Below are 15,911 nucleotides of genomic sequence, written 5' to 3'. Positions count from 1 at the left end.
TCTCTCTCTCTTTAATCCCCTAGTGGGATTTATAACCTATTTAATTATCCTACTCTATCTCTATTAAAAAAGTAACTATTAGGAGTAAATGTATTTGTAAGTTTCCTGACACATATGAGGTACTCAATATTTCTGAAATGCAAAAAAGCCAGGATTGGCTTAGTATTAAGAAGGAGGTTGAATCCTAGGGGACTTTGAACTCAAGGGCCCACCTGTAAGGGCTTCTGAACCTCCTCACTGATGTTTGCCTTAAATCATACCTACTTCTCTAGGATCCCTGAAGCTAAAAGAGGACTTTTTGCTTTATGTATTAAATTTCATATGCCTTCCACATAATGTTTGTTAATTGTCTTTCTCCCCTATTTATCCTCTGGCTCCTATAAGGACAGAAGACATTGTAGTTCTGTTCTTTACACTGTTTTATACTCAGCAAAATGCCAGACAGTGTGCAACTAAAGTATTTGTTCAATGAATGAATGATGGGTGCTTTACAATCATTTCTTGTATGAATGAAGGATGTTCTTTCTGGCCTCTCTTGCTTAGGCTCTTTAGTTTTAAGTTCCTCAGATACAAACATAAAATATACTAAGGCAGAAAATTTGTTTGCTTTCTCTTTTCAAAAAAGAAGTGTGAAAGCATCAAGGTTTCCTAAATGTGATGTCATTAACATAGAGTGACATCTGGTGGTTGCCTGTTGGACAATGTGTTTGTGGAAGAAATAGTGAAAAAAGTCTATAGTAGACTCCTAGATATAACAGGATTTAAGAACGATAGTAGAAAATAGGGAACATATTTAAAATCTCCCCCTCGCCCAGAAAAGTTTTTTAAAAATGTTAGTTGTGGGTTTTATTTATTTATTTATTTATTTTTGGCCACACCATGCGGCAGGCGGGATCTTATTTCCCTGACCAGGGATCGAACCCATACCCCCGCCATGGAAGCACAGAGTCGTAACGACTGGACCACCAGGAAAGTCCCTTAGCTGTGGGTTTTCAATCCACTGAAGTTTTAAAAGAATTGGTAGATTCCTTAAAAGAAACAAAAATAAGAACAACAAAATTTACGAAAATTACAACACAATGAATCGGTGGCGGGAAAATCAAATTTATTTATACTGGTCTGAAGAAAGATCCTGGGTTGAAATGAGATACAACTTGGGGAAGATAAGACGACTCAAAGGTTTCCGTTTGGCAAAGTCTTCCGGGTTAGAGGAATAATTTATTTACAAGGCGGGATAGTTTTAAAGTCTCTTGGAAATTTGGAGAGAAATGTGAGTGTCTGTCGAGACCGCAAAACGTTCAGTGAACGGAAATATTTCCCAGGATCTCATTGCCGGGGAAGGAGTGACTGGGAGCGATCCCCGTGGACCGGCCCGATCGCACTCTCGGCCTCAGATTGGTCGAGTCTGAACGGGCTGCCGGAAAAAGCGGAAGCGCGCTCTTTCAAACTCGCCTTCCCAACTTCCAGAGACGCAGACCACTTCCGGCGTAGCCATGGCGGCTAACGCTACCACCAACCCGTCTCAGCTTCTCCCTCTAGGTAACCGTTGTCGTGTTGGGGTGCCGGGGCGGGGAGCTGAAGATTAGGGTCGGGGCCCGAGGGGCAGCGCAGCCCCTGGCTGAGTGTTAGGAAAACGTATATGACCAATTGCTTTCTTCGCGGCTCTCCTCTAGGCGCCAAGTCTCTGCGGCCTCAGGCCGCCCACGTCTCTTCGGCTTGGTGGGGTTTTCTCGAGGCAGGGACTTTTGACTCCCCAGACCAAACCGTCACCGGAAGAGGTTCACGCTTAGTGAATAAGTCGTTGGCCTTCTTTGTTGTGAGCTCGCCTTTACAGTAGTGGATAGCAGTTCCGTTCCTCAACCTGGCGTTTAAAATCCCCATCTGTTGCCTATCTGGCCGGTTGTTGAGAGAGGCACCAGGATCTGGACTGCGCCTTAAAAGAGGACTCTGGAAACTAGCTTTTCTTGCCGCTCATTCTTTCAACAGTTATTGCGCCTCTGTGCGCTGGAGACTGTGATTGGGCACTCTTCAACAAACTAAAATCACGGCCGTTGCCTTCAGATAGCATACAAACCAGTGCAGGAAACAGGATGCCGGGCAAATAAACATCGTACCAAATAACGCTAAGCCTGCTGAAGAGATGTTCAAGCTGCTGTCAGACTACAGAGGATAGACTTTTGGGGGGTGGGGGAGACGTAGTGACGAGAAGGCATCTCTGGTGAAGACAGGCCTCTCTCTCTTTTTTTTAAAATAATGTTCTATATCTTTCTAAAATTTTTTTAATTAATTAATTAATTAATTTATGGCTGTGTTGGGTCTTCGTTTCTGTGCGAGGGCTTTCTGTAGTTGTGGCAAGCGGGACCACTGTTCATCGCGGTGCGCGGGCCTCTCACTATCGCGGCCTCTCCTGCTGCGGAGCACAGGCTCCAGACGCGCAGGCTCAGTAGTTGTGGTTCACGGGCCTAGTTGCTCCGCGGCATGTGGGGTCTTCCCAGACCAGGGCTCGAACCCGTGTCCTCTGCATTAGCGGGCAGATTCTCAACCACTGCGCCACCAGGGAAGCCCAGGCCTCTCTCTTAATATTTTGTATCTGAAGGGTGATTGAGCTAGTGGATGTGGCCGTGATTGTAAAGTGTCATGGAACAAACTCTTTTTGAATGATCAGTGTATGCCAGGCAGTGTCCATTGGGAATACACTGATGAGTAAAAACAACCACCATCTCTGCTCTCATGGACCTTAGAGTCTGGGGGGTGTGGGTGGGGTTCATATGTCAATAGGATAACCTAAAATAATATTAAGCCACAGCCATGATAAATTGTTACAAAGGAGGGGTAAGTGGAGAACAGGGAAAACTTTCCTGTTAATAGAATGATTAACAGAGACATGTAGTGTAAGATCTAAAGTTTTCGAGTGAATACTTTTCCTGGTTTATATTTCACCATATGCAAGTAATAAGTGCCAATAGGCACTCACATATTTGTTGAAGTAACGAATGGGCATAATAATCTTTTCTCTCCTCTCCCCCCCCCCTTTTTCTTGTTAAAAACAAATCCATAGAGCTTGTGGACAAGTGTATAGGATCAAGGATTCACATTGTGATGAAGAGTGATAAGGAGATTGTTGGCACACTTCTGGGATTTGATGACTTTGTCAGTATCCTTTTAAAAGTTGGTAGTATGGTTTTTTCTTCGGTATTTTAAAAAAAGAACTTTAGACTACGGATATTTATAATAAAAATTAATTTATTCTCATGGAAATTGTGATAGTGTTTTAAGAGGTGCGTGTACTGAAAGAAGATGAAATTACTAATCACAAACATTTTGAATTTGAGCCATTGTGTTCAATGTTATAATTAAAACTGAACAAAGGCAGAAGCCAGAGTAAATTTAACTTGGTATATTTATTTTCTTAACACCAAATTTCAGATATGGTACTGGAAGATGTCACTGAGTTGTGAGTAGTGTTGAAAATTAAGGAATTGGGCAGGGGAATCTCTTTTTAATTTAAGGCAGTTTTAGTACTGTTGAGTCAGTAAAATGATCTGTTGAGTCAGAGAACACTGCCTATTCTAACTACTCTAAAGATAGAAGTTTTATCTACTGATGTTAGTAAAATTGGATTAGAGGATTATTACCTTTATGTAACTGTCACTAAATTGCTAGCAAATTAGTAGAGACAAAGCTTTAAGGTAAAAGGTACTAAAAACAGCCAGGGATCTTAGGGCTTAGGTCAAATAAAGGAACTGATAATAAGAGCATTTAATGCTTTAAATTAAGTATTCTACAACTTATATATAATAGAAAATGTAAATGATGCCTCAGTTATATTAATTATAAAGATCATGACCAGTAGCTCTGCTTTCAGATTTGAATTAATTACAGATTGGTATAATGGATAGGAATCAGTAGTAGATAATAGTAAAAAGAGTGAGGATAGTAAACATTTTAGTTCATATTTGATCTCCTTGGCAAGTTTCAGCTTTTTAGATGAAGATCAGCTCAGTGGATGTGGATCTTAGGCCAGTCAGTCCACTCTGTTGCCTTTGGGGAAGAATTTACATCACCCAGGGGTGATGTACATCACCCACTTTGTCTCTGAAAAGTGTTGGTACAGTTGCCTGACCTCATGTTCATTTATATAGAATAATTAACCTTTAATCTATCTGTTTAGTGAAATCACACCAGAAGGAAGAAGAATTACTAAATTAGATCAAATTTTGCTAAATGGAAATAACATAACAATGGTAAGACACAGTAAAGCTATTTTTATTTAGATGTTAAGCCATTTTTGTGGGGCAGGGATTACAGAACTAACTTGCTTGACTAAGTGCTCATGGGTCCAGTGGTGCTTAAGATGGGAAATGGGTGCTCTGGTGGTCCGGGCTCTATGGCCAAACTGTTGAAGATGACATTAGGCCTAAGATAGTTTGCTTGTGCTTTTTTTTTTTTTGCGGTATGCGGGCCTCTCACTGTTGTGGTCTCTCCCGTTGCGGAGCAGAGGCTCCGGACGCGCAGGCTCAGCGGCCATGGCTCACTGGCCCAGCCGCTCCGCTGCATGTGGGATCTTCCCAGACCGGGGCACGAACCCATGTCCCCTGCATCGGCAGGCGGACTCTCAACCACTGTGCCACCAGGGAAGCCCTGCTTGTGCTTTTTAATCATTTGTTTTGCTAGTAATCATTGTTGAGACACTAAGTATTAATTGATGATGTTGGAATTGTAAACAGCAGTGACATGGAGAAAATGGAAATATGGGGGAGGGGCAAAGAGGCGTGACTCCGATCAATGAGGAGCTCTCAGTAGGGGTTTTTAGATTATGTAGTTCTAAACTAAATATTAAACTTTTTCCTCCTTTGCAGCTGGTTCCTGGAGGAGAAGGACCTGAAGTATGAATGGATTTCCTTGACTTATGCTAGATTCTGTTTTGTCTTATAATGACAACAAAATAGAATTTTTATTTTAACCTTTTAATGTTTGTATTCTCTGAAGCCAAGTTTTCCGTTAAAGGGAAATGCTTTGAAGATGCATTGTAAATGCCTGTTTTTGTAAGTTAATCATGATTATGTTGGAAAAAGAAGAACAGTTTGTTCTTTGAAAACAAAAATAAAGGTGTTTTTGTTAACTGTCATTTTATTTATTATACTGCAATAGCCAGTGGTTGTAGTTACTTTGTCACTTGCTTTCCTGTCATTTTATGATTATTTGCTTCCTCATTTAGGTGACCATTTGATTCTCAAACAAAAATTGTTCCAGACAAAATGATGAGCTTTGATTTTGAACAGGTGCATTAAAAAAACCTGAAATGATTGCTTACAAAATTCAGTTCAAACTCTGATGCTTTGAAATGAGGATTTTTCTACTGAACTCAAGTTCCATTAACTCCTATTAAAAACAAAGAAGCAAAATACACAGGTAATATATGCACATTGTAGAAGTGCAGATAAAGTAAAAAGGAAAATATTAAACACTTTGCTGTATATTCTCTTAGACTTTCTTAATATACTCTCAGTACACACTTTATTTTTACAAAAACTTACTCTTCCTGAATGTACTGTTTTGTAGCCTCCAGATAAGACTTTTTTTTGAATTTAAATGGGGAGAATCTTTCCGTGTCAAATATTTTGGCAGCATTAATGTGTGCATAATATTTTATTAAATGGGTTTACCATAACTTATTTAGCCTATTCTTTATTACTGGCCACAGTAGTCTAACTAAATCTTTATACATTTTTATTTTTCTTAGAATAAATTCAAAAATATGTAAGGTCAAAGGATAGATATTGTCGTGTTGCCAACAAAAAGTTTGTGCCAACCTACATATAGTTGTAGTTTTTCATAGTACCCTTCACACACTTAACAACATTGGCTATGTTCTATTTTCTCCTCTCTTTGCCATTGTGATAGGCAAAACCTGGTATGTTTAAATTTTTAAAAAGTAATTTTGAACTGATTTGTATTTTGTGAATTACTTATATGAGGGTTTTGCCATTGAGATGCTGTTCTTTTTCTTACTAATCTGTAAGAATTCTTAATACGTTACTCTTAATCGTGCATTTTGCAATAACTTCCCCAGTTTGTAGTTTGCCTGTTGGTACTTTTGTTTGTTTGTTTGTTTGTTTTTATTTTTGGCTGTGTTGGTTTTTCATTGCTGCACACGGGCTTTCTCTAGTTGGGGCAAGCTGGGGCTACTCTTGGTTGTGGTGCACAGGCTTCTCATTGCAGTGGCTTGTTGCGGAGCACGGGCTCTAGGCACGCAGGCTTCAGTAGTTGTCGCGCGGGCTCAGTAGCTGTGGCTCGTGAGCTCTAGAGCACAGGCTCAGTAGTTGTGGTGCAGGGGCTTAGTTGCTCCGCTGCATGTGGGATCTTCCTGGACCAGGGCTCGAACCCGTGTCACCTGCACTGGCAATGCTGTGTTCTCAAACAAGTGGGAGAGAGTTCCGGTGCTTTTTTGCCGCATAGCTTACACACTTTCCTTTTTCAGGAAGGTGAGACTAAGCCAGAAGACTGTATACCAGATGTCCCAGGCAATGAACATGCCAGGGAATTTCTGGCCCATGCACCAACCAAAGGACTTTGGATGCCACTGGGGAAAGAAGTCAAAGTCATGCAGTGTGAGTGTGGAAGGGTTTCAAGTAACACCCTCAATACGTGCAAGTTATAGACCACCATTTACAAAAAAGTTCACTTACTTAATTTGTTCCCACCACTGCGCTGTTAAAGTCAGGGTACGATCTCTATTCTATAGATGAGGAAGCCGCCTAACATATGTTTTTAAGTGGTACAAGGTGAGGCAGAGCGGTGCTTTGACTCCAGGGCTTCTGGCTGCAAGGGCAATGGTCTTCCACAGGGCTGTAGCTGCCTGCAGAGTTTATGCTTCAGTATTATGCCTGTAATGGAAAGGATATTCCATGTTAAGGTTTTATCCAGGTGACCTGAGAGGAGCTCTGGGCCACAGAGGGTGGGTCTGGAACAGGTAGAGCTCTGTGTGCACACCCTCCACCGCATCAGAGCAGCAGCACCTTCATCCAGCGTAAGATGGTGCTTGAAGAAGGGGTACTGCTGCCTTTAAAGACGTTGTACAAAGATTCTTCACGCACACAATTAAAATAGTGTTTCCCAGCCCCTTTCCTTCATTCTCCTCACCTCCAAGGGACCACCTCAACCTCTTTTTTTTTTTTTCAACCTCTTTTAAGAAGGTTATTTTGAAGTTTAGCTCTGGACTAAACATACCAAAGGCAAAAAATTTGCTCATAAACTCACCTTGCTTTTAAAAATCCCTTCCAAATCACCGGGCATCAATCAAAGTCATAATAACCAAGAGTTAAGATGTGACATTACCCCACCTTTAAGTAGAAGTGGTAGGCTTAAATATTTCTTGAGTCTAATGGTTTTAGGACTAAGACTGGAACTTATTTAAACTTCCCTAGGGCTCTTATGCATCCCATTCTTCACTTACCTGCTTGCTTCATTCTTTGCACCCCAGAGGTAATCATCTCCCAAAGCTCTCCTTTGGGCCCTCCCTCCCTCCCCACTCCTGTCAGCTGTGCCCCCGCCAGTCATAGGATGGTCCAAACTCAAGCTTCAACCAGGTGTGGGGAGGCTGCTAGTCCAGTCCCTCAATCTCACCGTTTTATGCCCCTCCCACCATAACCCACACAGCAAAGCAAAACAACTTTTCCCAACTTCTGACTCCAGCCTTCTTTTAAAGATTCAATTCTGTTAGTCCTCTCACATATCTTTTACTCCCATGTGAATCAAAACCCTCACCACTTTGTTTTGTTGAATGAAACTGGTTTTCAGCCATATAGGCACTCTTCACTCTAATTTCTCCTATAAAATACTGCTGGTTGAAATTCCTACGGCACATTTGTCTCATTTCTCTACTCAATCTGGATTAGCCCCTTGCCTACAGGATAATAATCTACAAGTGAAGAGAAACACTACTACTTTACCCCATTATCCTATTTCCCAATTTCTCTGCCAGTCTTCCCTTCTCTGGCAGGATGGTCTCGAGAGGAACCCTGCTCTGACTGCCCATTTGAGCTCACGCTACTGTCTCCATTCCCACTCCAAACTTGCTCCTCTTTTGTCTCCAAACCACAGAAACTAAAACTGTCGAAATTCTCTGCCTCCACATAGACTGCCCATTCTCATCAATCCAGCTAGACTGATGTCCTCCTGACGATCTCAGCCCAACTCTCCTTACCGCCACCATCCAGCTCTTTATAATCTAATAGAGCACTTTGTTTCACATTACATTGCAATTTCCTAGAATGCAGGAATTCTAACGTGGGATTCTTTTTGCAAATCCTATGAATATGGGCACCTACAGCTTAAGGGAAAACATACTTTAAAAATGGAGAAATACTATTGATTCACAGTTGCCTTTGCATCCAGGACCCAGTATGGAACCACCGCAGACAACCAAATAAGATGAACCCCCTAGTCACTTACATTCCAGTGGTTTGTGAGGCTCTCCTGGACTCCAGTCCCTCTGGCTTGGGCATAGTATGTTTTCTTCGGAGGGTGACACCAGTGCTTTCATAGCCATCCTGTCGTTTCAGCTGGTAAACCACAGGGACTATGTGCTCATATTCACCACCAGCTTGTAATAACCTGTACTTATTTCTGGTGGGCCAAACCATAAGTTGGGGAGGGACAGAGCACTCAGGTGGCATCCTGATTATCCTTCCAGCCTTCAGATAAGACCTTCCTTTGGAAGATGTCAGAGGGCCCTGTGGACTCACTTCTTCAAGGAGGCATTCTACCTCATGCATTACATCTTCAGCTTCCAACTCAGAGTCTTCCGAATCCTCAGGAAGCACGATGGTCAAGGCAGGGCTTTTCTGCAGCAAATAGGCTGTCTTAACATTTGAGACGCTGCTCAGGTCTTTCAGCTTCCTGCCTTTCACAGTCTTTCTAGTCTCCGCACACCTTTTCAAGTTCTCTTTATGCACCTCCCCAATCTCATCATTCACCATCACTTCATCTTTGTCTGCACTTAGTTTCCTATTTGTGACTGGCTTTCTCCATGACCCCTTGGTTTTGCAGTCTGGTGAGGTCCCTTCATCTCTGCAGGGCATTTGCTGGGGGGATTTCTCTACCTGTGCTTCATACCAACTCATGTCGCACTGGATGCCCTCTTCTACTTTGGTAAACTGGGCCGACCAGGTAGGGGAGGGAATGTGCCCCTCATAGTTACTGTTCTCTTCCTCACCTTCATCTTCATCTTCATCCTGGTTCCTACTCTCCAGCTGCTCTGCTCCCTTTCTCATTTCCCACTGGATGCCATCAACCTACTCTGTACAGGGTGGAAGGAGGGGAGAAATAATGACACTCCTCATAGAGGCTATGAGAGTCACCTCCAGAGGGCATTTGCTGGGGGTATTCCTCGAGCTGTATGCCCTCACCTACTTCATTTGGCAGGGGGACAGGGGAAATTACAGGGGAATAAAAATACTCCTTGTAACTATCAGAATCATCATCATCATCAGTTTCAAAGAGGTCCCTGTACTTCCACCGTGGTCCTTCACTGCTCTCTGATGATGGCTCAGGCTGTGCATCATAGCACTGACCCATGGCACCCTGAGTGGCCTCATCTACTTTGTTGACCTGAGCCAACCAGGTCGGGGAGGCAATACCTCCCTCAGGATAGCTAATGTTCTCTACCTCTTCCTTTTCACCCACATTCTCAGGGCAGAATGTATTCACAGGGATACTGGTCACCCTTACTATGTCATGGCTGTTGCCTTCTGAGTTAACATCTGGCTTTTCATTCAAGTTTTCAGCCTGTTGAGGTTCAGTTTCTGTTTGGGTGTCTCTTGTTTTTGTTTCTTCCCAGTAGCCACCATATTGTTGGAATTGTGCCATGTTATAAAACATAGGAACCATGGGTCTTTGGTTGAGAGTAGTGGGCAATGGGGACTGAAGGACGAGGAAGCTAGGATACTCACTGAGCACCACAGGATATGGAAAATACAGACTGCATTTGTGAAACCTAGAAAGAGAATGGAATAGTTAGCTATTTTGTCTCCTGCAGCTGGTCACAACATTCAGCCAGTACACACCACACCTGTACAGCCACAACTGTTCAAATCCACCACAGGACTACCACTTAGTCTTCTGTTACCAAAGCCAAGGTCTTAAAGTCCTCCCAAGTCCTTACATGAATAACTACTAACAACTTTCTTAACCCATCTCCCACACATCTCACAGGCCTGTAATGCATTTTGCTTCCAGAACAATCTTTCTGAACAATCTGTGATCCTCACTTCAGTTACAGTATTTGAATGGCTTATCATTGCCTGTCAGGATAACGAGGAACAATGACCACATTTCTTAGGATGGCGTAAAGCACCTCATCATCTAGTTTCTCAGGGTATCATCTCATTAAGATGTAGGTGGTCCAATAAGGACCTTGCCATAGATGGGTTCTTCCACATAAGGCAACTCTTTTCCTACCTTCCCTGCTACCAAACTGCTACCAAAGCCTAATCATTTTACAAAGGGAATCCTGCCAACACATGGACCTTGAGGCATTTTGCTAAGAAAAATCAGTTGGACAGAAAAAGGCAAATGCTGTATGATCACTTATGTAAATATATGGAAAAAGTGGAATCACAGAAGTAGAATGGTGGTTGACAGGCCCGGGGTGTGGGGGAACGGGGAGACGTTGGCCAATGGCAAAAACTCCTCTAATTCAGCTTATTATTCAGAAGACAACACAGGCAAAGAGAAGTTAAATATTTACTAAAATCAGCCCATTTTTAAGAACATAATTCAGGGAATTCTGTGGTGGTCCAGTGGTTAGGACTCTGCACTTTCACTGTCGAGGGCGTGGGTTTGATCCCTGGTTGCAGAACTAAGATCCCACAAGCCTCAGGACGTGGCCAAAAACAAAAACAAAAAAACACAACCCCCCCCCCCCCCGTCCCCATAATTCAGCCCTCTCTTTCAATTCTACAGCACTGTGTACTCCATGTCTTAAATATTTAAAAGGTGGTAGACATTCTGGATATGTAAAATGCTTGGAAGTCACTTACTCCCAAAACAGTAAAAAAGCTAATATGTCACAAACTCTTCTCAGATCATTCACGGCAATGGGTGTACAGGGAAGACTGCTACCCCCAGTATTGGAGAGACGTGAACAGACAATCACAACATACAGGAACACAAACCCTGTAGGGATCTCATCCCCATCTAGCCCACCGGAAGTGGCTTCACTCCTGGAATTCCAGGTTTCACAAGAAAATATATCCTATAAATTTCTTTTCACTAAAATCTGAGTCATGTTGCAATTAAGAAAAACCGAGTACAAATCTTATTCCTACTTCCAGCACTTACTCCTTTAATTCTCCTAAACCACAACTCTAAAGGACAAATAAAATACTGTAAACCTTAAGGGTGTAGAAAAACCAGGGGTATATAGCAGCTCAGCCTGTGAATTCCAAGAATGTTTAAGATACAATATGGGGACTTCCCTGGTGGTGCAGTGGATAAGAATCCACCTGCAAATGCAGGGGACACGGGTTCGAGCCCTCCGGGAAGATCCCACATGCCGCGGAGCAACTAAGCCCGTGCACCACAACTACTGAGCCTGCGCTCTAGAGCCCGAGAGCCACTACTACTGAGCCCGTGCACCAGAGCTACTGAAGCAGGGTGTGGAGGTCGCGGGAACAGACTGGCCTGTGGGGAGGGGGGTGGTAGGAGACGCGGAGCCGGGGGCCTGGACTCCCGGACTGAGGAGGGGTTCGGCCCGGGTGGAGGCTGGGGGGCAGGCTGGAGAGGCTGTGGACAAGGGCGGTGCAGCCGAGGCCTAGGCCGCGTCTCCCAGTGCAGCCGCGGGGCGTGGCCCCTGGCATTTGGCGCCCGGCACTAGGTACCCCGCGCCTCCAAGGCCTCATCTCCCCACGGTGCTCCTGCCTGGGGAGCCAGACTTGCTCAGCACGATGCGGGCCCGGGCTTCTGGGCGCTGCTCCCCTGGTTGAAACGCACGCAGGGCAGCCTCCGCGTGTCCCCATCTCAGGCGAGCGGGAAGAGAAGGTAAGGGACCTCCACCCAGGCTCCCAGTTCTGATGGGGGACAAGGACGACTTCCTTCCTTTACAGCACTTTACAGGGCAGAGTGCGGCTGTCCTTTCCTAACTACAAACACCTGCTTTTCAGCCTGGGACATGAACTCTTCAGGAAACAAGGACAATTTTGAGGGCAGTAACTCCAGACCTTTCTTTTATGTGCACCCCGTGGCCCAGCAGCTTCACCTGAGTCCCTGGTACCAGAATCCTGTCTATAATCCGTTCTCCATTCCTGGAGCAGGTAAGGAATCTGAATCCCCAAAGAGGTTCAGTGGGATTAGGGACCCTCCCTGTGAGCCAAAGCCTGAAGGTTTCTAACACCTGCGTCCATTACCGCCCTTTCCTCACCCTGTGCTCACACCAGAGAGACTGTAGCAGCGCATGGGGCAGTGTTTGTTGTTCAGGTTAATAGGAAACATTCGAATTCTAGCTATATGCCAGTTACTCTGCTAAATGCTAGAAATAGGTTCTCTCATTGACCTTAACAGCCCATGAGCTAGGTACTGTTGCTATCCTTGCTTCCCAGCTGAGGGAGCTGAGGTTCCCAGTCAGTGACTGGCCCAGGGTCACAGAGTAATCCAACCAAAGTCCCCTCATGTGTGAGGCCAGAGGTGCCTTAGTGCTCCTAGTCCCTGTAATTTTTCGACATGGCCTAAAAGATTCTAAAAGCTATTATGGTGATATCAGAAAAGTATGTTGGAGGAAGATGACAAGCAAGACTTGAAAATGTTTGGAAGGTAGACATCTAGCGTTTCATTCAGTACATGGGGGAGGGGGCTTTAGGCAGGCAGGAGGATCCATGGGGTGATTTTCCCATCTCACCTCTCCAAGTAGGAAAGATAATGTTAAACTTGCTCCTCTGAGTATCCTGCTGGAGATAAAGCATGTTGTAAATATTATGCAACTTTTCCAGGTAGAAAACTAGGTGTGATAAGGAGAGCTTCTGAATTCACCACTGTTGCCAGCTGAATAGTAGTCTCAGTCTGAGCAACAGGGACCTGTGCCAGCGTATGGCCTGTGACCTACAATTCTTCACTGTGTCTCTACCTGCCAGATGTTGGACTAGCACCTCCACATGAGCCAGCTCCTTCAAGAAATCTTACCGTTTATAAACCCTTGGCTCTGTTTCTCTGCAGATTCCCTAATTAGTACAGATGTTGAAATGCTGTCTTGAAATGGTGCAGAGACAGGAATTGTGTGAGGAAGAGTACAGCATACAGAGGGGGGGAGGTTTCTGAGAGGAAGAAATTCATATTGTATCTTTTTATTTTTAAAGATTTTAAATTTTATTTATTTCTGGCTGCGTTGGGTCTTCATTGCTGTGCGCGTGGGGTTTCTCTAGTTGCGGTGAGCAGGGGCTACTCTTCGCTGTGGTGCGCAGGCTTCTCATTGTGGTGGCTTCTCTTGTTGTGGAGCACAGGCTCTAGGCATGCGGGCTTCAGTAGTTGTGGCTCACGGACTCTAGAGCGCAGACTCAATCGTTGTGGCACACGGGCTTAGTTGCTCTGCGGCATGTGGGATCTTCCTGGACCAGGGCTTTGCATTGGCGGGTGGATTCTTAACCACTGCGCCCCCAGGGAAGTCCCCCAAATATATTATTGATAAGCGTTGAAAACAGTGATGCCCATTAAAAAAATAAATGGATAAAGGTCTCACCTCTTTGACTAAGGACATATAGATTCTGATAAGGAAGAGTGCATTTTATTGTACTGGGTCAGTTTCAAGATTGAGTTTTTCCTTTTGTAAAGATAAAAATTATACCCATTAAGAAAAAATAATGCATACCTAAATACTGAGTCAGTGAAATCTAGAAAGCAAGGATTAATGGTGATTAGGTGACCAGCCTGGTCCTGGTGCCGTGTGCTTCCCACTCACTGACATCTCTAAGTGGTGAAGCTGGCGGTTGATCTCAGGTCAGCCTGATACCCAAATCTGCTGCTGTCTGTCTGCTCCAGTCACAGGAATGTGAGGTCATTTGGCATTAGCCTGGAACAGAGAATGGCTGGTAAATACTGCGTCTACTTTATTCAAGGTTGTCCCTGACTGAATCTTAGGCTGTTAAAACTTTTCGTTCCTGAACCTAAGAAAAATCATGCGTGACATCAGCTGGCCGCTGGAGGGCACTGTGGAACAGGCTAAGAGTTGCTGAAGCCAAGGGTATTTCGTTTTCCCCAGATCCTGCATTCCAAATCAGGTTCTGGTTTTCTACTCTGCTGTACTTACGTTGGGATCACACCACAAGGGCAGGTAGAGGGTTGAGTCCATACTATTTTACACTTATTTTTGAAAAGGAGGAATCTTTTCCTTCATATTTTCTACATGAGGTGCTGTAAAAAACTGTCTCTAAGTATATAACGTTGTGGATGAAAACATGGGCTCTAGAATCAGATTCACCTTGACTCTAGTCCCAATCAATCATTTATTAGTTGTGTGAGTTTAGGCGGCTACTTAATGTCTCTGGTTCCAACCCCTCATTTGTAAATTGGGAAAAATAACTACCTCTCAGGGTTGTAAAAACTAAGATAATACATGTAGAGCATCCAGTATAGCTTTCAGTCATATAGTAAGTGCTCAATAAATGGCAGTAGTCATTACTACTATTTTTAAGAGACCCTGGATCAACTTATTTTTATGGTTTTCCTGTCACAGCAATTCCATTTCAACAATTCAAGCTGTCACACAGTCCACAACATTTCCCCCAAGAATTGAGCCCTTTGTCCTCTTTGAATCTTCTACCACAAAGCTCAGTGCCTGGGCACAAGGGTTCATGTGATTCGTTGAACTAAGTGGTGTCAGTAAAGCTATCTTTTAAGACGAGCCCGAGAAAGTGGGCTTTATTACTTGGAAAATGGCTGAACTTGCAGAGCAGTTAGCTTTAAGGTTAGCAGAGGGAGTAAAATAAAGAGACAGGGAGATTTAAAAATATTCATGTTTATCATGAATAATGCAGTCATTTACTCAGCACCTACTTTGTGTCTGCCCTCCGGAAGCTCACTGCCTGGCCGGGAGACACATCTCCCTAACTGTGATACAGTGTGATGAGTAGGTTAGCTTTTGGAGCACATGGAGAGAGAGGAATGGGTTCTGCTTGTGGTGGGAGTGGGAAGCTGGAATACAGAGTACTGCTGAAAATCGGATCTGGCTCAGAACTGAGCCCTGGCAACATCTGGACGGTGGGGTTAAGGTATTCCCTTCTCTAAAGGATCTGTTTGTACCCTCCAGTTTACAAGGAGGATGGGGAGTCTTTTGGAGGTTGTAGGTTCAGACCCATTCAGGCGTATCTGATGCGTTTGGAAGAGAGGGGCTACATATTGGGTCGGCCAAAAAGTTCGTTTGGGTTTTTCTGGTGAAATATGGAAAAACCCGAACGATCTTTTTGGCCAACCCAATACCAATACAGGTTGAAAGGAGGGATTTCAGAGGTCTTGGAATTTCATCAGAGGGGAACAAAGAGTCATAAGTATGAGGAAGTGGCTTCAGAAAGAAGCTGAGGATCAGCAAGAAGTGTGAAGGTCCTAGGAAACTCATCCTAACTCATGCCCCCAGGGATGCATGTCCTGAGGAGGGAAGGGAGTGTCTAAGAGAATGTAAGAGCTGTCTCTCCAAACTCTGTATACATTGTGGGCCTGACTTTTTCTCTTGAGCACTTTGATAGGAGTCCTGTGTCACTAGGACTATGTCAGTCACATGCAGGCAAAGTGGGCAGCTGAACAGCTCAGAAAGAGGCATGAAAAGGCAATCAGGAAACCTGAGTTTGTCGCCAAGTGGCTGTGTAACCTCAGGCAAGTCACCTCTGTTTTTTAGGACTTCAGTTTTCTCATCCATAAAACAGGAGTTG

At 44.0% G+C, this 15,911-nt stretch overlaps 2 protein-coding genes across 2 annotated transcripts in view; both read left to right on the top strand.

The window, feature by feature from the left end:
- Nucleotides 1-1,390: 1,390 nt before the first annotated feature.
- Nucleotides 1,391-5,128, top strand: LSM5 (LSM5 homolog, U6 small nuclear RNA and mRNA degradation associated). The gene is made up of 5 exons (XM_004328954.4): nucleotides 1,391-1,539; nucleotides 3,059-3,154; nucleotides 3,427-3,454; nucleotides 4,172-4,244; nucleotides 4,860-5,128. The coding sequence occupies exons 1-5, from the start codon at nucleotides 1,494-1,496 to the stop codon at nucleotides 4,890-4,892; spliced, it is 276 nt and encodes a 91-aa protein (XP_004329002.1). The 5' UTR covers nucleotides 1,391-1,493; the 3' UTR covers nucleotides 4,893-5,128.
- A 132-nt stretch (nucleotides 5,129-5,260) lies between these two features.
- Nucleotides 5,261-15,911, top strand: part of PDE1C (phosphodiesterase 1C) — a 600,432-nt gene continuing 589,781 nt past the window's right edge. The window contains exons 1-3 of the mRNA XM_073809803.1: nucleotides 5,261-5,412; nucleotides 6,482-6,611; nucleotides 12,108-12,314. Of these exons, the coding sequence (XP_073665904.1) occupies nucleotides 6,578-6,611; nucleotides 12,108-12,314 (241 nt within the window). The 5' untranslated portion in view covers nucleotides 5,261-5,412; nucleotides 6,482-6,577. The remainder of the gene's footprint in view (nucleotides 5,413-6,481; nucleotides 6,612-12,107; nucleotides 12,315-15,911) is intronic.

The sequence above is a fragment of the Tursiops truncatus genome, chromosome 9 (genome assembly GCF_011762595.2).
Source record: "Tursiops truncatus isolate mTurTru1 chromosome 9, mTurTru1.mat.Y, whole genome shotgun sequence".
NCBI classification, from domain to species: Eukaryota; Metazoa; Chordata; class Mammalia; order Artiodactyla; family Delphinidae; genus Tursiops; species Tursiops truncatus.
This window is presented reverse-complemented; position numbering and strand designations above follow the sequence as displayed.